At 43.1% G+C, this 20,352-nt stretch overlaps 1 protein-coding gene across 4 annotated transcripts in view; it reads left to right on the forward strand.

The window, feature by feature from the left end:
• The window catches only part of LOC119652336 (epithelial discoidin domain-containing receptor 1), a 781,389-nt gene that overhangs the window by 418,922 nt on the left and 342,115 nt on the right, over positions 1–20,352 (forward strand). For all 4 annotated transcript variants that reach the window (XM_038056350.1, XM_038056353.1, XM_038056352.1 and 1 more), the window contains exons 4-5: positions 4,787–5,018; positions 11,162–11,309. In XM_038056350.1, the coding sequence (XP_037912278.1) occupies positions 4,787–5,018; positions 11,162–11,309 (380 nt within the window). The remainder of the gene's footprint in view (positions 1–4,786; positions 5,019–11,161; positions 11,310–20,352) is intronic.

Genomic DNA, 20,352 nt, shown 5'->3' on the forward strand with positions numbered 1-20,352 from the left:
TCTCGCCTAAAGTACGGCTCCATTCATTTTGTCTCCGGAAGTTAGCACTTGATTCACTTTATCCTCTCAAATTAGCAATGAATATTATCGGTCCCACAATAGCAGTATATCAAAATAGTTGACTGACGGTTTCGTCCAGGGCAGAGGCAACTAATCAGACGCTGCCTCACCTCTCCCTTGGAAGCAACATCACCAAAACTAGTGACAGGTGGTAATTGCTCCATTCCAGGTGAGAGGTGAGGCAGCGTCTAATGAGTTTCCTCTGCCCTGACGAAATCGTCGGTCAACTTTTTTGATAACTTATAACTTAACTTGTGCTTCCGAATTAAATGTGCTAATAGTGGTCGTTGCTGGATTGATGCTTAGTTTCATTTTCCTGCAATAGTGTCTGGTAGTACTTGTTCCCAGTTGGATTCTTCCATGTCTGTTGACTATAAAGGAATGCTATGTCACTGTGTAACCTTAAAACTTTTATTCGGGCGCTCATCAGCACTTCTTGGAGCTCCTCGAGGAATTGTATATTGACTTGAAAGAGGAAGGAGAACTAGGGTTACGCACCTCCATGTCCTTGGATATCTCCAAGCTGGAACTCTAAGAACCAGAAACTTTGTATTATATTCCACAATTACTAAAGCTCTTGCTTTTTGCAAGATGGGTCCCAAGTTATCTGCATATTTCCTTCTAGCGAACTGCTGATCTGGTACTGGTATACACAGGGTCCTTCAGCAAACACTATTGTATGGTAGAGATTAATTTGGACGGATTATCTTACTCCTTATGTGGCAAAGGACTGGCTTATGACTCGGTGATCATCTTGATCCTTAGTATGTATAAATTACACTCGTTCACCTTTTCCCTTCTCAATAGGCTGGAAATTTATCTCATTGTTATCTTCTATTCTATTGGTTCCAGAATCTCGGTAGTACTCTTATCTAATTTTTCTCTGGAGTCCGCCTTCTTGGGTTTTTCGTTGTACAGGCGCAATGGACCTGGATCTGTATCTGATGGCTCACAGAGAGCGTGAGCAATGTGTTTTTGCGCTCATTTTTGCTCCTAGACTCTCTCCGCAAAGCGTAATTTTTCTGCGCTTGAAGATTGAACCTAAGTCCGTGTTCCTGTCGGAGAACCGAAAGGGCAGCAACGGCGTGCAGCTGTCCAGTCCCGTTTTGCACAATAACAAAAAAAATTACTTGACTTGTTCAAATGTACGAGGGAGGCTGCGAGTTATTACCTCTCAGGCGAAATTTCAAATTTAGACACAAACAAGTCGGGAAACCGGAAGCTAGACGCTTCAGGTATGAAAGGTTTTGTGTATTTCTTTCATGAAGATATTTGATATTTGTGCATTTGTCCCATTAGCATGTAGTACGTAAAATATGCATATATTACGTGAAAATAGCCACTTTCAAGTGATATTGACATTCATAGTCTTGAAGGAGGAGGAGGAGCGACAGCTTCGACCTAGTATAACTTCGTTAGTAATAGTGCGATTTTCACCAAATTTAGCAGGATCATGCCCTATAGTGAGCGTTCAAAGTTCCCACCTTTCTACCAAATTTGGTGTCAATTGCTATAACCGTCTCCGAGAAAAATGCGTGTGACAGACAGACAGACAGACAGACGAACAGACAGACAGACAGTAAACCGATTTTAATAAGGTTTTGTGTTTACACAAAACCTTAAAAAAAGAACAGTTCAACCGCACACGGAGCCGAAAGACTCGGACCTAGTGCCCAATGAGGCATGGAAGATTCACGATGGATCACATCCACACCGGAAACACCCATCTATTCTCTGATGACATTGAGACATAACCTTTTTGGGTCCCCCATCTTGTCATGGTATTTGAAGGTCTATGTAATTGGAAATGCCCCTTAATCAGCAAACCAACTGACTCGCTCAAACAACTCGTGCTCAAAGTACAATCCCAAAACAACGCATTTTCTGAGGCTATACACGGTAGAAGAACGAACGATCTCATTTGTTAGATGGATGTTTACTGTAGGCAACATGCCTATCAGAAAGGTAAATCCACGGAGGCAGCACTCCATGAACTAACGGTCGCAACATTCGAATCGACAGTTGGGCAGCCTGATCAGCACTCCACAGCCACGAAATATTATCCCAGTTGGTGTTGAGTTGTCATCAGATGCTGTTGAAACTTGGCCGTCTGAACGAAACATTCCTGATGTGGGTGCCAGGGCACTCAAGCATCGCTGGTAATGAGGAGGCTAACAGACTGGCTCGTCAAGGTTCTGAATCTACAATGGTGGAACCAGAACCAGCTTTAGGCATCCGGCCTTGTACTGTCGAGTCTACTCTGAAAGGGGAAATTGCAAGGGTTCACGCAGCCGAATGGAGAAATTTGAACTTCTGCCAGCAGCCGAAAATCTTTGTGAAAGAACCCATTTATCTTATCCCTTAAGAAGTGGTTCATGAAAACCCTAGTGGGGCTTTTAACGAGACACTGCTGTTTTGGTCATGTACAGCTAATGCGAGGAGGAAGAAGAGACGGCCTTGCGCTTCGGATTGTGCTGCCCGGCTTCCTCAGACCTCAGACGGAGATACCTTGGTAAGCTTTTCTTCAGTGCAGTCTGCGCATTCTCTGACTCTGGAGAATATTCTCAGATTCGCTAAAGCCTACGAACGCCGTCGGCGAGAAGCCGATGAATAGGCGATCTCCGGGGGTAGTTCAATGGGCCTAGCAAAAGTCTGACTACTTGGAGTTGCGGCTTCCCCCACTAAACTAAACTAATTTACTAGATGGGTGTTAACTTACAAAGCTCAATCGTTCAAATAAATACAGTTTGCCAGCCGGTCCGCCCAAGCCGTGGATCATCAGCATCATCGTTACCTACGGAGTTCATTATTTTGGGCCATAGTAAGGTGTAAAGGGTCCCTTGTTTCTATTCCTACGGTCCTGAGCAGATAAACTTTAGAGATGTCCGCCCATGAAATATATCAGAAGCATATATTGATATTCCATCCCACTCCCAATTTCGGGTTCTAGTCTATTCGATAATGTCCTTCCAAGCACAATTTTCGAAGATGAATTATACACCGATTTCTTTGCTCCCTAGAAGTGAATATCTGTTCCAGATACGGCTTCGGTAAGATTGCCAGTTAATATCCGTATACCAAAGTTCAACTTCAAATTCTTCTGACTCTTTTTTGCCTCCTAAGCTACCCGAGGCTTGTCCGTCCTTGGGATCGAGCTAGCTTTTCCTCGAAAACCCCCTTTTGCACGCTAATCTTTACTACTACCCTTTCTTCAGCTTTGCCATCAAAGGCTTTGATGCTTCCGACTTCAGACCTTCTGGCAGATAGTGTAGGCGCCACTTGACTCCTGAGACACTGAGACTTTTTTCTGACAGTACTATTTTTACTATTTTTTACTCAAAGTAGTTTTGCTGGTCTCTGCCTTCCATTCACTGTCCTTCGTCAATAGTGGTATTCACGACGGGTCAAAGTTGGGCTTGATGTTGCTACCAGATCACCTAGCTTCTCATGGTGTTGATTCATGATTTTCAGTATCAGGTTAAGTTCAGAATTGAGTCTCGCTTGTTTATTCGTTTTTTTCCATTCTTGCTTGTTTTCAACGATGTTACTTTTCAGTCAGTGGCACGGTTATACCAATATTGCTCGCTAAGGTACCTCAGGCGAACACAGCACATTCTGAATTAAGAGGGGTACTTTTGACTCCCCGATCAAGGTCCGTATCATTCTGTTAGAGCTAGGTCAGAGAAACTTTTTCTCACTTTTTTTGGCCCTCTGAGCCCTGCTGCTTCAAAAGCTCCCAATTTCGCCCGGATGAACCCTATGACCGAAAAATTGGCATATTCGATCTAGACGAGTCGATCCCGTTACCGATCGGGACAAAAGCAAAAGAAGGAGAAGAAGACACTGCTTGTGGGTTTATATAATGGGGCGAATAAAACCTAGGAACAGCTTCGGTTACGCTGCTGTCAGGACAGAGACCAGAGGTATAGGAGGGAGTCGAGTTTCGAGCCCCTCAGTCCACTAAAATCTTACGTCTGTTCCTTCACAGCTTTTATATACAAAGTGCACTTTATAGCTCCTATATAGCTGTTTTTCCAGACTGGTATATTAATCCAATTTCAAACTGATTTTCCTTGATCATCATGCCTGCACACAAGGCAAAGCAAACTGTCATTCCGTTTGTCAGACTCAACACTTATGAAAAATAATCACTCCTTCGTGATTCGAGCCCCCACGTAGATGTCTTCGATTCCTATATTAATTAGCCAATGCAACCAACCCACTAGAATAACAACTCATTTAGCTTCATAATGTTTATATCAATCATATCCGTGCTTGGTGGTAGCCGCTTTTTGTGCCCATGACCCCAGGGTGTTGGCTTCCTTCCAACAAATTCTATACAACCTTGATGTCCTCGGGGGAGCTAGTTCTGGCATGTTGACGGGTATAGATATCTAAATTTAATTGAATTGCATTCAACTGTATGTGCATCATCGTGAACCATCCCCCGGGGGAGGAACTCAGCATTTATTTCCACCTAGCGATTAATGGTTGCACGAACGATCTAAACCTAGACCCACTGGAGAACCACAACCATAGATACATATTAATCCGGTAGATACGAAAACATGGATTATTATCCCGTTCAATACAAAATATTTACATAGATATTCCCAAAGCCACTCTTACAAATTGTTCCCATCGAAATGCACGTCCTTTTGCTATCTCAGCGGAGCTACATGATCCATCCAATTCATTATCCTTCTTTTTTTCGTTCCACTTGCAGATTGAAAATCGATAATAATGGCGGTGCATGGTGTCCTAAGCATATGGTGAATCGAGGCCTTAACGAATATCTACAGGTTGATTTGTTGCAAGTTCATGTTATAACAGCGATACGAACACAAGGACGATTCGGTAAGGGTCAAGGACAAGAATTCACCGAGGCATACGTTCTGGAATATTGGCGACCCGGTTTACCGAAATGGAGACGATGGAAAAACATCCAGGGCGAAGAGGTAATTTATCTGCATTATATTTAATGTTTGTCGTTAGCATCCAAAGGAGGTTTTTCCATTTCAAAGTTTATTGGGAACGAAAGTTCAAGGATAGTTTTCAGTTGAGAAATTTGATGGATTTGAGAGCGTAGCGAGCCCCGTAGTGCCATATAATAGCTATTGGCGTGTGATGATTATTTTCGCTTTAGGCCTATCAAACATTGGATTGGAACTATAGAAAGATGTGCTTTGGTTTGACGCGGAAAAGCGCTCTTTGCCTGCTTCCCAGTTCATTAGTCAAAGCTTTCTGCCCAGGAGCATATCCTTCAATTCCCATCTGTATATGCACCTGTCACCATCATACACACGCCTCCAGAAAGAAAACCATTTACATAATTCTCATGTTTCAGAAGAGATAATTTTCATTTAATTGAAAATTCCAATCCCTTTGGACATACATACTTACCCGTACCTACGAATGGAACATTTTTCTGAAAATACATTGGCATGACTTTGTTTTTCCTGAAACGTCATTGCGGAAATTTGAACATTATTTGTGGAAATGTCGACTCATTTCAGTAATTTAACTTTTGCTATTTTGTCATTTGTTAATAAAAAGGACAAGTTTTCAACATTTCATAGTGACAGGCATTTTTTTATGTCCTCAGAGGAATTTTGTAAAATTGAAATAGTAGACCTTTCACATTAGAGGGTCGTCAGAATGCTGTATTCGTTGGACCAGCTTTTTTGATGATAATGCAAGAAATATGTAGCTTCAGTTTTTAACTTTTTGCATTAAAGGTGGGTAATTTGTGCTTATATTACTTGATTTTCTGAGTTTGTACGGATAGAATGTCTCTTCTGGAGGAAACCTGAGATTTGAAAGAATGGGTAATGTTTAGAAGAGTGTGGTAGCCAGTAGAGCTGGATAAGAAACATAGGTAGAAACGTACTTAACTTCGTAGAGCTCGAGTTATTATGCTAATCTTTCTAGCTTCCAACTTGTCATCTTCTTCTTTTTCTCCAGTTTTTGTTCCGTTCACAAGCGGGGTCGGCTCGTCATGATCGGTTTCATCATTTGGTTCTATCAAATGCCTGATCTTTTAAATCTCCATCCAGCGCATCGAGCCACCGTTTCGGCCGGCCTTTTGGTCGCTTACCTTCGATCTTCAGACCAATCTTGGTGCGAATTATGTGACCATACCATCGAAAACGCCTCTCTCTCAATTTTTCCACGATCGGTGCAACTCCATATCGGAGGATATCGGATTTCGGTAGTGATCAAAACGTGTCACGCCACTAGTACAACGCAACATCTTCGTCTCCATTACCGCAAGACGACGTTCATTGACTTTTCTCGTCGGCCAACTCTCAGAATCAGGATCACAGGACGGACGACATTCCGGTAAATTTTAGATTTGGGACCTTCATTGATACGTACAAAGAACACCAGTTGTGGAACGCCACTTCAGTGTAGAAGGCTTCGCTAATCCTTTCATTTACTCTTGCTTCATTGTATCTACAATTGTCAAGTTCGAACTTTGGCTTCGCGTTCATGGCTTTTCCAGACAACTGGTTCCTTTGACAAGTTCTGTTGACTGGAGACGCTTTTCGACTTCCTTACCTTTGAATATCCTTTTAGGTATTTGCTCATTACCCAATCATTGTATGTAATTGGTTCACTGCAGTTGCTAACAACTACTGATGCCACTGGATCGTCAAACGGACTATGCAACTCTTTGTTGAATCCCAGGACCAAAAAATTGTTGGAAGGCTACATTCGAGCGTGTCTGTAGGCGCCTCACCATCTTCTCTTCATTATTTTAAGGTTAATTTGCCAACATTATTTGCAGCTGAATTTCAGCTTTTTTACCGCTATTTTTTGCCAAATTTGCACTAAGTATAGCCATTTGTGCTTATGTCCCAGCATGAATAAGGAGATTTGGTCGCACTGATGTCTGTCTTCTTATTTGATGAATGATTTTTGTTTCCTTTTTCTTGATTCTTGAGCCAACTTGAGCCAACTTTTTGTGCTGTCTCGTCTGAATTCGAGGAAAACTTTCATTGTAGCGGAAACCTACCCTCTGTATCCTATGGTAGCTTGCCAAAATCGAGCTTCGAATGCTAGGTCGGTGAACCGGAGCTTGTTTAATTCCTTGTTTTAGTGTTTTGCGTTCCTTTCCTTCTCCTTTTCCTTTTCTCTTCTCGCTACAACCACCCATGTTGGACGAACTAAATGTGTGTCGAGTAGCTCGGTCACCTCGGGATGGTCTTTTAGCCACCGAATTCACATTAATCATTTCCAAGGGATCCACTTCCAATATATTCGATACACATACGCTTCCGCGTTTTAGTTGTCGGTATGTCCACCGGGAGCCTGAAGGGTCACTCGACCATAGCACTAAGACCCCAACTGAAACCAAGCGGTTTCGGTGAGAGAACCCGCGACGAGGATACTTCATCGCAGCGGCCGATAAACGGACGTCAAAGCGGACGAGCCGCTCACACTGTAGCAGATTCCACGTCCAATAGTACTCATGACTACAGGCAAGTAGACATAACACTTGGCTTGCGTAGGACTTTCTCTGCTTCATTTTACAAAACATCAGTGTCCTCATACGAGACGCAGACTTCTTACTTCTTCTAGACTCAACAACCTCTGTTGGTCATCAGGGACAGTTTCAACCTGCTCGAACAGCAACATCCTTTGCACTATTTTTAAGAACTTTGTCAATCCACGTATTCGCGCACTCCTCCAAAAATACCTCAACATTACTACCGAATGAAGTATCTTCCAGCCAGTTAAGCATAATGTTCAGCATCACATTACCAATACTGGCTTCCCAATCTTTTCGAAGGTCCATTACCATCCCAGACGCTCGCTGTTGTTCGGAAAGAGTTTGAACTACTTAAACAGAATATATGTGAACCTTCCAATAGCAGTTGGTTATCTCTATTCCATCTGATCCTCAAGCTTAATGGCGACCTTGTAAAGATTATAGACTCCTAAGTGCTTAGACGATCCAGAACCGGCACCACCTAGACGGCTCAGGTCTTCAGAACCTGTCCGTAGCATTCACGAAGGAAAGCAGCTCTCCCACTCTTCAGCTAGAGATCTCTCTGTGGTTCTCAAAGAATGGATTACCTAGTGTATGTAGCCTGATTCTAGTTAGAGTTGGGAATTGCAAAGGAAGTACTTGGGAGTTTCCCCCCTTCTTCGTAGCTTCGGCAATGCGAATTATAGGGTATACCGAGTTTGGCGGCATGGTCTCCTACAGGCCAGTGCCCCACGTAGACCACCGTAATCATTTGCACGCGTCTGGTACAAGAGATCTTGTGATCGGATTTTGTTACAAGCTGGCCAAATCTTCCTTGGTTTGGCACATCGGTAAGCCCTCGTCATCTGAGGGTCCGCAGTAGGTGAATAGTGCGAGTAAATTCCACCTTTGACAGTCGCCAGCAGGATACAGACTACAGCCACTGAGGAATTGCCAACAAAGAGCTCCGCCTGACCAACCCATCAGCATGCTCAATTTCCTCTATGTTCCTATGGCCGGGAACCCCCTTATGCGTGCCGTGTAGACTATTCAACGCGTTTTTACACTGTTTCACCAGCCTGGAGGGTATCGCCGCTAATTACAAGGCCTTAATGGTCGCTTGGCTGTCGGTCAGAATGGCTATGTTACGCTTGGGACTCGGATCAATCCCCAGCCATCGACAGGGTTATTTAGCAAACTGCCATGTTTTCTATCACACTAATCACCTCTTCCAGAATATCCGAACATGTGGTATTTCTAGAGTACAGTTTTCAATGCCTTTTTGACAATGGCCTAGTTCTGAATGTTGAAAAATACAGATTTCTCCAGCAGCAATTTGTAGACCATTCGATCACTCCTGGCGTCATATAACCCGAACAAGACAAGGTGCAATCGATGGCTAGATTCCCACTGCCTAAGGCAGGGGGCATGTCAAACTACTGCTCTCGTTTCCTGCCCAGAGCCTGCTCATCACCAGGCCTTACTTAACGCCTTCCCATCTGGTTCTAAGTCCAACAAATTGCAGTTGGTTGTGTGTTTCCCAAAAGCTGCCTAGGCGTTTGAAACCACCAAACAACAGTTGGTAGACGCTATACTTTTGGCTTTCCCTCGACAGGATGTACTGCCAGCCATGTTCGTCAATGCTTCAGACATCGCAATAGATCCTACTCTTCACCAGGAAGTGAATCAGAGCTGGCAGCCGTTGAGTTCTTATCGAAACAATTTAATCCCACTCAATGAAATGACAGCGCCTACGATAGTGGGCTATTAGCCGCGAGTCTCAGCATCAAATACCTCTGTTTTTGCTTTGAAGACAGGCTTTTCTCCTTTTTGACTTACCATAAGCCTCTCACTCACGGCAGCATCAGAGCATTCGTCAACTTTCATTGCAGCTTTAGTCAGACGTATGTAAAGAGTTAAACTTCCGACTCCGAACCCGCCTTCTTTTTCCCCGGCGGGAAACAATTTATCAAATATTATCAACTCGAATAATTTCCCACTGGTGTTGACAATACATATCAGTTTATATGAGGAGGAGGGTCACTCAATAGTTTAGTCGACATCGGAATCAGCATCAGTTTCTGTAACTTTCGTTGTGTCGAATATTCCTTCTTTGTAGCGTGCCTCAGAAGCTTGGGCAAATATACTCTATGTCGTCCTGACTGACAATTTTTGAATAACGTTCGGGATTTCTAAAACTTGGGCTGGTCTCTTTTACGCTGACAGCTTCTTCTAGCTTTCAAGCAGCTTTCTCTATATTGTTCCATACCACCCACTCCTGGGGCGGTCCATGTCTCTGCTTGTCTGTCTATCTATCAGACAAACTTTTTTCACGAAGGATTGTGCTTATTGACAGGAAATAGGTTGGAAATGTTAGAACTATGAAACTCAACGTATGTCGGTTTTCAGTGAGAGAAGGCTCTGGTAGATGGTGAATCGTCCACTTCTGGAAACTTCTTGATACTATCCGACAATTTGGTCATCATACACGTCCATTGGGTGTTCTTCGTTAATATTTTGTAGGTCATGTTCAATTAGGGTCCCTCTCCTTTTTGCAAATGGGGTAGGTAAAAGACTTTTGCGCAAGTCTCCGGGAGATCTCCCCATTTCGTCTTCTACTAATTATTTTTTGAAGTAGTAACATAGTATCCACTGGCTAGCCTTCAGTAGTTTGTCGGAAATTTTATCGACACAAGGCATCTTGTTCAGGTTTAAGCGGCTTGAAATGCTAACAGTTGGTATCAGCCGACGTCTTCGCTCTGAATAATCACAAATAACCACATTAGTAGGCGTTGACTCTGGATCGGGGTTTAATTGCTGTCGGAAGAACAATGGATATAGTCTATTTTCTTACCGTCATTAATAGTGGTACCATACCATTCATTTGGCTTTCTACGCTCCTGATCCCTGACACTTCTTTGGAGCTAGCTCTTATAGTGAATTTAAGACTACTACATTTATTCAGTTGTCTCCTCAGGACCCGAGGACTCGCCATCACTGCCGTTTTTTTCCACTTGTGAAACTAGTGTACGATGTGCAGTTAACAAATTTACTTCTACAATTTTTCGATTCCTGGAATACAGTGATGTCCGGTCTAGTCAGTGAAAGCCTCTATAGAAGCTTATGTCAGCTCCTGTCTTATTTAGAGGTCGAGGTTCGAGGTTCTAATCAATAGGCCTTATTTCATTTCAAATTTCGTTGCCATTTAATTAGTCCTATCGCAGCCAATGAAATTGGTCCTTTACAAGACGTACGCGTTACCAGGTTCCGCAGAACGAGTTTTGATTTTCTAGTTGTCTTTTATTCTCCAATTAATTGCACCTTTCTCGGTTAAGACACTCTTGTATCCAATACTTAAGCAAGCTTCTGCCGAGGTACCGAATATCCTCATGGCCTTCATCTTCTGGCGAGGAATCTCAAAAAGATACCAGCTCCATTATGTCAGTTACTAACTTCAAAGGAATTGTGGTAAACAAGGAAGGATAGGGAAGGATGCTTATAGACAATTTATAATTACATCTCCCACAAAACCAGAAAGGAAAAATTAAGGATTATAAAATCTTTTATCTGGTTTTTCGACCTCCAAAGTATAACAATTTAACTCTATATCTTTTCCCATATTTTCAGATACTCAACGGGAATATCAATACCTACAGTGAAGTTGAAAATAAACTTCAACCGGCAATATTTGCATCAAAAATTCGGATATATCCTTATAGCAAATACGATCGTACAGTTTGCCTACGAGCTGAAATTGTTGGATGCCTTTGGGAAGGTAAGTGAAAAATTTCAATTTTTAATAATGGAAACTTAAAAGCGTAATTATTGAAAAATTACTGAATTTACTTTGTTGTTTTATCTAAATAAATTACGACACCAAATATTATTAACTAATATATTTTCGGGAAAAATATGTCCTGATTACAACGCTAACTCAAAAATCTCACCCAAGTGTCACTTCTTTCATTTGGTGAGGTAATTGGACTATTTCTGTTGTGTTTCCGGGACTCCAGATAGGACAATTTTGGTTGTTTATATATCCAGAAAGATGAAAGGAAACCTTCCAACTCAGAATCAGGGACGAAGATGGCGGTTTCACCCAGTTCAATCAGACGCTGCCTCACTTCTGCCCTAGGACCAAAGAAGTTCGCATATGTTACCCCTCTTCTTTTATGCATTCGCAAAACACAACATGACTGCGAATTATAACCAGTGTAAATCCGCCATGGTTCTGCCAAAATCTGATCGGAGTTGGAACTTTTGTTTGCGGTTTGAAGGGTCCTGAATTCGCATCCACTTGATGTCGGATTGGACCAAATGGAGAGCAACTTACCCCAACTCATAACTCATTTGATTCAAAAATCCTTTTTTTCATGAATTTCCAGAAACCGAGCAGCAAATGTATGACATTTTGCGTGGTTTGGTTTATCTGAAATCCGTCAAATATCATCGGAATGACAGTTATATGTTGACATTTTCAAATTGATTGCAAAATTTAAAAGGAGAAAAGATTTGTGGGTGGGGAAGTTGGAATCTGGTAGTGGTTTTTGGTAACTCTTGCTACTCCTAGAAAATTATAAGATGAGTGAACAAATTTATAGGGAAATGAGTTAGGTTTGTACTGTGTGCTACGGCCTAATTGCCTGATGATGTACCAAAAAACTTTGTGCGAAAGAGATTCCATCAGCTTTTATGGGAAGGGGTAGATTTATCGGTACGTACTTAACGACTTCTTTTCGTACTAGCGCTGACCTTTGACCTTTCAGCCTACATTTCAATTCTTCCAACTTTAATCGTTTGGCTTTTGAAGCTCATCTGTCATGTTAGCAATTACCAACCCTAAATTGATTTGCAAGGCGACCTTCAAGAACATTTCCATTAAAAATCTTAATGTCAAGTAGACTCTAATCTATTTAAGCTTCTGCCAATAATAATTATCTAAATAGAATCTTCAGAAGTAAAATAATTTCCTGACAATCGGTAAATATCAGTAATTAATCCTGAAACACAGAGTGTCATTTCAAAATTATTAAATTACGAAACCACGTGCAAAGCACTCAGGACTGGAATAATTTATAAACTTTTTCCTGAAATAAATTCTATAATTGTCGAGTATCACATTATTAATTTAGTTAAAATCAGCGGAATGACCAACCGCATTAAGGGTTTGCAAATATACCTACATATGTACGTAGATGTACAACCAACCACGCATCTATATGTCCTTCCAGTCACAATCAAATGTTGAAAATTAAATCCTTTTTTAATAATTTTCCCTGCACTTGAGAACGCCCAGGTTATTGTTTATTCATACATTCAGAATATTATTTATTTCCATTTGATTCGTTCACTCCCTGGCTCCCTTATTTATTTATTCATGCAGCTCCCCGCAATTTATCCAAATAATCTGAGTGAATTTCATGAAATGAATTGATTGAGTTATATTTTAAATTGCAAAATATTAATTACTACCAACAATTTTTTTTGTCATTTTATGTCGTTACCGGCATTTTTGCCTCTTGTCTATCTTTTCCGGTTTTTTTTTTTTATTTAACTCTGGATCAGACTTACGCTTGATATTTGCTCATAATTTTGTGGACGACAGATTTTAATTAATTTTGAAATACGAACAGTGCGTGTATTATTGTATTATGGATATTAAATTCATAACGGAGTCGCTGTAATTATTTACGAAAATTCACCTTTCTGCCTATGAATTCATTCCAATGTGGAGCGCGGTCAGAGGACTCTGATCGAGGAGGGACGCAAAATATACCTAAAAGGCAAATAAATTGATGCTTCTCACTTTTGAAAGAGATTCTCCGGACGGAAATCCTTTATGAAAACCACTTTTTAACGAAGTGGTCAGAAATGATTAAAAAGGTGAGGATTCATCAGAACTCGGTTAGGGATGCATACATATAATACACACAGCAAAAATTCCACACTTAACCTCTTTGAGCTGTGGAAATTCAGATGTCATACTAAACCTGTGGTAAGACCAAGGGGACAGACTGCAGCTGGTTCAGATCTTCAAAATCAGCCCGAAGCATTCATGAAGGAAAACAACATTATCACCTTGCAGATAGATATCCTCAAGCTCTAATTGAAGGTGGGCAATCACAGATTCAGTGCCTAAGGGTTTTTGTCTATTTTCGGCTTTTTTTATAGGCGGGCGAAATCCTCTTTGACTTGGCACAGGTGGTGAGCGGCTCCGCGGCTGCTAAGTAGCGCGGGTGGATTCCACCCTTAACAGTTGCCAGCGGGACACAGACTGTGCCCACCGAGGCATTACTAAGATCAGAGCTCTGCCTGGCGACTCCGTCAGCCTACTCATTCCCCTCTATATTCCTATGACCGGGAACCCAGAAAATCTTAGACAATTCAGCACATTCCTATACAGCACCACCAGCCTGAGAGTGTCGTCGTTGAGTACAAGGCCTTAATGGCCGCTTGACTGTTGATTAGAATTACTATGTTGCGCTTGGGGCTCTAATCATTACCCAATCATTGACAGGTTTCCAATATTGCCAGTACTTCCGCTTAGAATGCGCTGGCGAATCTTGGGAGACCTGTGTGTATCTAAGGAAATTCCACACACTATCTTTAATCCGTCGGTGAAGAATACTGTGTCATAATCTTGTGACACGCCACCAGCCTTCCACTTTGCCCTGGTTGAAAAGTCCACAGCAAAGTTTCTTCTGATGTTTGGCTTGCGTGTGGCATAGTCCGTGGGGAATACCCAGTATTACCGAGGTAGGTTGTCTATGGACGTCTAGGGGGAGGATGTGTGCGAGTTGATTGAGAGTATCTACCGAACAAGACTGTTGAACCTCGGTAGCACCTACACACGTGGTTGTTTGAATCTTATGAAGCTTCGTTCTATTGCACTTTTGCTCATCGTCCGCCACCATATAATAGAACCATACGTTAGGATGGAGCTTATCACAGCTCTGCACATCCAGAGAACCATCCTCGGCTGGAGATCCCAACTCCTTGCGAAGGTTGCGAAGACCACGCGTATGTCGCTTCGAGACTGTGGTACGTATCCCGAACCGATACAGATCTGGTAAATCTGGACAAGCCACGGCCCAGTCCTTTTTTTGCTGCTTCTGTCGCATGACAGGTATTCTGCTATCTAGGCCTGGAAATTTATACGCAGAAAAACTGTGTATAGTCGAGCCGATTTGATCCTCAGTAATTACCGATTCGATAGTATAGCCTCCAAGCAAGGATTTGACATCTCGCTGACAGGGAAGTGTGTCTGAATCAGCAACTCCAGGGCTTCAACAGAAGATTCCATTCAGGAGCGTTCCCACTGTTTAAGAAAGGACGGGCTCCTATGGTCCTTGGACAGAATCTTACTAAGCCTCGCAGATTCGCTGGTGCTTTCAGTAGTCAGCGGAACCGCCTCTTGGTAGTCTTGATAACCGACTTGTACTTCTTCAGGCGCTCTTTGTGTGGCTGCCACATATTTGTGCCAGTAGCCGATGTTGAAGATCTCCCAGATCTGTTTCGTGAGTCTGGGCAGGTATTTATTCGACAACGCCTTTGCAGTGTTTTCTTGCTCTTTTCAGCAAAGCACGAAACTTTAAAGCCAGCTGACAACTGACATATTTCCTGACAGTATGTCTTCGCTGATTCCACTCTTCAATACGGGGGATTCCACCGTTGCTGCCATTTTTTTAGTCACTTCCCCCTTGTCACGCTTAGATATCTTGTACCATACCCCCACTTGCTAAAAGCTTAATCAGACTCATTATCATAAAAAAAATCACTGCCTTGTCTGTTGGTAATCTGATAGCGCCGAAAGTCCTTATTAGATTAAATAAATTATGTTTACTCTACTCCGATTGCACCCGCAAGTTAGTGCTTTCTCCCAGGCCTGTACTGTGTTTAATAGAATAGAGCGAACCACTCTAGCTACAAATAATCTACGAAACGCTGGTACTTAACACTTTCTCGCATTCATAATCCAGGTGACCCTAGAAACTGTTCTTCGGGTCAATTATCACCGGTAGGTACTTAATAGCTGGCTTTGAAGTGATGATGATAATTGCTTTTATTTTCCTACAATTGATGATCAAAGTCAGTCTTTTGATCCGCTAAGTCATGCCTATCTTCAGTCACGTTTTTATTGCAGTGATGGTTTCAATAGCGAATACATCGACATCATTGCATTGTTTCGCGTTGAACGCATTTTCATCACAGGATTAAATTTATTGGACGACATCGCGTGGCGAGCCAACTTCAATACCACGTCTATGGGCTCAATTACGAATTCCTCAAATACACTGATCTTAACAGCCAGCCTAAAGGTTCTATTGGGATGGCATCCAAACCGGGAACTTTATTATCTCCGAAACTCCGGCAAACCTTCAGAAAATCTGTCTCAGTTACCGCAGGCATTGTGAAGACTTCCTTCTTTGTGGGGAGAAGAGTGTCGTCACTGTATCGAAAGGAATATGCTGGTATGTCAGCTATGATATTAGCCTCCTCCGTTTCTTCATAACACCCTGCACACCGTACTCCAGGGGCTTAGGTCCACCACTGCGCAAAGATTTCAAAGCATTCCCGCTTGCTGGTATGTGCTGGTAGACTAGCTCGAAGGTTCACATATGTTTACTCTTCGGCGAAATCCCGTTTTACCCTTGATCGTTGGTATAAAACATGGAGCCAGTAACATCATGGTTTTTTCGTTCCACCAGATTTACCATCTTGACATGGTATCGTCACAGGAATCATATCCTCCCAACAGTATCTCCATTAACGCATCCCCTTCAATCGCTTTTATGAACCAACTGTGAGTTGCAGTTCTATATCATGCCTCGATCAGAAAAGGCACCGGCAGTAAGGCAGCAATTCATTTGGGACTCCTAGTATGGTGCTATCGTCATGCTTAGTTGATCATAACAGTTGTAAGTATAAATGCAGGCTGTTTTTTCCCTGACAAATCCGACTTTTCAGAACTCCATCATTTCGTGAATGACTTAATTTCCACACGCTACCTTGACAGTTTTATCTCTGGTCTAGGCCCCACTGTTGTTTTGATATGACTGCTTCGTTTGCTTTTTGATGAGAACTATGAGAACGAGTCCGGCACTAAGTCGCAATTATTAACGTTGACTTATACCACACTCATGTCTTCATTGCGACCAAAGCTTTCCTAAATACTGGTCATCTGTTGCTACCTACGGCGTACTGGCAGTCCGCTGTTATGTGGCCAAATTTAAGGCATCTGAGCGTGGCTTCAGGGACACCTACTTTCAGAGTCGGGAAACGACCCTGCCTATTTTTGCAGTTCATCAACTACCAGCACAGAGTGCTGCTTCAACTAGCAAATTGATAGTTGACAGTTGCCTACTTGCGTACCTTTTGAGTCCCTTGATCCTCCTTCGTTACAACTTCGTCAATGTTTTTATATTATATAACGTTCCTCCGTTTTTTGACCGATATTCGAGCCTCTTCTTTTAAATGCTTATCCAATTTACAGTGGAAATTTTCAGCCGTAATGGCGGGAACTTTCTCTGCCTCAACATTAACTTTTTTTGGAAACGTCTGATTATCCTGGCGACCCATCAGTTCCAGATCGGGTTTAGACTTCCTGAGAATATCGGCATATACCGTATCACCTATGTGAACACCGTATTCATTTTTAAGGTATTGTGTGAAACAAAACCTGTTTGTCTGACACAACCCCTTTTCTCAAAAACGTGTAATGAACCTGGAGGAAATAGGATGATCAAACGACCTTCCTGAGTGGCCGAAGACGGCCTAGAAAGGAGAGCTACCCTAAAAACCTAAAAAGTTGACGAAATTGATGCCCGCAAATACTGAAGCTCTATCATCATGTCTGTCCTCAAAATATACGGCACGAGTTGAAGCAAGTTGATGTTGAGCGGCCTGATGCACTGAGTGCGTGTTCATGTCCGAGTCTCGAAGTGCAGAAAATTGCCCTCAAACCAATCCTTCAACCCGTAAAGCGACATATGCGTTCGAAGCCCAGCTTACAGCCGACTACCTCCGTAATCCAGCAAGGATTCATCTCACCCGTCACTTCATCCCTACGGAGAAGAAAGAATATTTAATTTAACAAATTCTGAAACGAAGAAATAGCCGTTTCACATAAAGGTAAGGAAGGACACTCCTCAGAAGCTCGGACGGCAATGCCTTTCATCATATAGCCACAAAGGCCCATAGATCCAGAGACTTCTGGAAGGCAATCACCTCATCATCATCATCGTTAACGGCGCAACAACCGGTATCCGGTCTAGGCCTGCCTTAATAAGGAACTCCAGACATCCCGGTTTTGCGCCGAGGTCCACCAATTCGATATCCCTAAAAGCTGTCTGGCGTCCTGATCTACGCCATCGCTCCATCTTAGGCAGGGTCTGCCTCGTCATCTTTTTCTACCATAGATATTGCCCTTATAGACTTTCCGGGTGGGATCATCCTCATCCATACGGATTAAGTGATCCGCCCACCGTAACCTATTGAGCCGGATTTTATCCACAACCGGACGGTCATGGTATCGCTCATAGATTTCGTCATTGTGTAGGCTACGGAATCGTCCATCCTCATTTAGAGGGCCAAAAATTCTTCGGAGGATTCTTCTCTCGAACGCGGTTTGATGTTGTTGGTTGATTCGTCTTCGGTGCTGACGTTGCCACCATATATTTTGTCTTGCCTTCATTGATGTGCAGCCCAAGATCTCGCTTCAGTTGCCGCCTGCTCGATCTGGATGAAGGCAGTTTGTACGTCTCGGGTGGTTCTTCCCATGATGTCGATATCGTCAGCATAGGCCAGTAGTTGGCTGGACTTGAAGAGGATCGTACCTCTTGCATTTACCTTAGCATCACGGATCACTTTCTCGAGGGCCAGGTTAAAAAGGACGCATGATAGGGCATCCCCTTGTCTTAGACCGTTGTTGATGTCGAATGGTCTTGAGAGTGATCCTGCTGCTTTTATCTGGCCTCGCACATTGGTCAGGGTCAGCCGGAATTCTCTCATGGCCGTGTACAGTTTTACCCTGGCTATGCTATCATAGGCGGCTTTAAAGTCGATGAACTGTCGCTTGCCGCAGAGAGAAAATCTGATCTGTTGCTGATTTGCCTGGAGTGAAGCCTCTTTGGTATGGGCCAATGATGTTCTGAGCGTATGGGGCTATCCGGCCTAGCAAGATAGTGGAGAATATCTTATAGATGGTACTCAGCAACGTGATACCTCTATAATTGCTGCACTGTGTGATATCTCCCTTTTTATGTATGAGACAGATAATGCCTCGTTGCCAATCGTCAGGCATTGATTCGCTGTCCCATACCTTGAGCACAAGTTGATGAATCACTTGGTGTAACTGGTCGCCTCCATATTTAACCAATTCGGCTATGATTCCATCGGCTCCTGGCGACTTATGATTTTTTAGCCGATGAATTGCACGGACTGTTTCTCCTAAACTTGGTGGTGGCAGTATTTGTCCGTCGTCTTCAGTTGGCGGGACCTCCAACTCGCCGATGGTCTGGTTGTTCAGTAGCTCATCAAAGTACTCAACCCATCGCTCTAATATGCTCATTCTGTCGGAAATCAGATTTCCCTCTTTTTCTCGGCAGGATGAGCATCGAGGTGTATAAGGCTTCATCCTGCTGACTTGTTAGTAAAACTTGCGCGACTGGTGCGGTTGCTCCCTGTACTTTTCTAGTTCACAGACTTGTTGGTTCTCCGAGGCTTCGTTTTTCCGTCTGTGAAGTCGCTTCTCCGCTCGACGGAGTTCGTGATAAGTCCTTGCGCGTGCCGCGTTCTTTGAGAATGCAACATTACTCGGTATGCGCCATTCTTCCGTTCCGTTGCTAGCTTACATTCATCGTCAAACCAGCGGTTCCGACTCGTTTTGCGGCTGGGGCCAAGTATGTTTGTGGCCGTTTCCATGATGACGTTCTTCAGGTGATTATGAAAATCATTTATTGATGCTTCATCTCCAGGTCCTCTGTTGACTGCGGTTATTGGGGCATCCATTTCCCTCTTATAGGTGTCGCGGAGGGTTGTGTTGTGGATGGCTTCAGTGTTCACTCTCACCTGATTGTCAGAGGGGATTTTAGGTGGTATTGTTATTCGGGCTCGGAGCACCATGCCAACGAGATAGTGATCCGAGTCTATATTGGCCCCCCTATATGTTCAGACATTCATCAAGGCTGAGAGGTGGCGGCGTTCGATCAACACGTGGTCAATTTGATTGAAAGTGGTCCCGTCTGGAGAGGCCCACGTATGTTTGTGGACCGCTTTCCGCGCAAACCAGGTACTTCCAACAACCATTTCGTGTGATCCTGCTAATTGAATAGTCCGCAGTCCGTTATCATTTGTTTTTTCGTGTAAGCTATGGGAGCCAACGTATCGCCTGAATACGGGCTCCTTCCCTACTTGGCTGTTAAAATCCCCAAGTATGATTTTGATATCATATCTGGGACAGGCTTCGAGGATTCATTCTACTGCCTCGTAGAAGGTATCCTTCTCCGACTCTGCAGTCTCCTCTGTAGGGGCGTGAACGTTTATGAGGCTTATATTTCTAAACTTGCCTCGCAAGCGCAGAGTGCATAGCCGTTCGCTTATGTTTTCAAAGCCGATAACAGCAGGTTTCATTTTCTGGCTGACTAAGAAACTTACTCCGAGCACATGGTTTACTGGATGACCGCTATAATATATGGTGTAGTGGCTCTTCTCCAGGAAACCGGTCCCTGTCCATCGCATCTCTTGCAACGCTGTTATATCAGCCCTATATTGGGACAGGGTATCGGCTAGCTGCTCATCAATGTCATCTCTGTACAGGG

The sequence above is a fragment of the Hermetia illucens genome, chromosome 3 (genome assembly GCF_905115235.1).
Source record: "Hermetia illucens chromosome 3, iHerIll2.2.curated.20191125, whole genome shotgun sequence".
In the NCBI taxonomy this organism is placed as follows: Eukaryota; Metazoa; Arthropoda; class Insecta; order Diptera; family Stratiomyidae; genus Hermetia; species Hermetia illucens.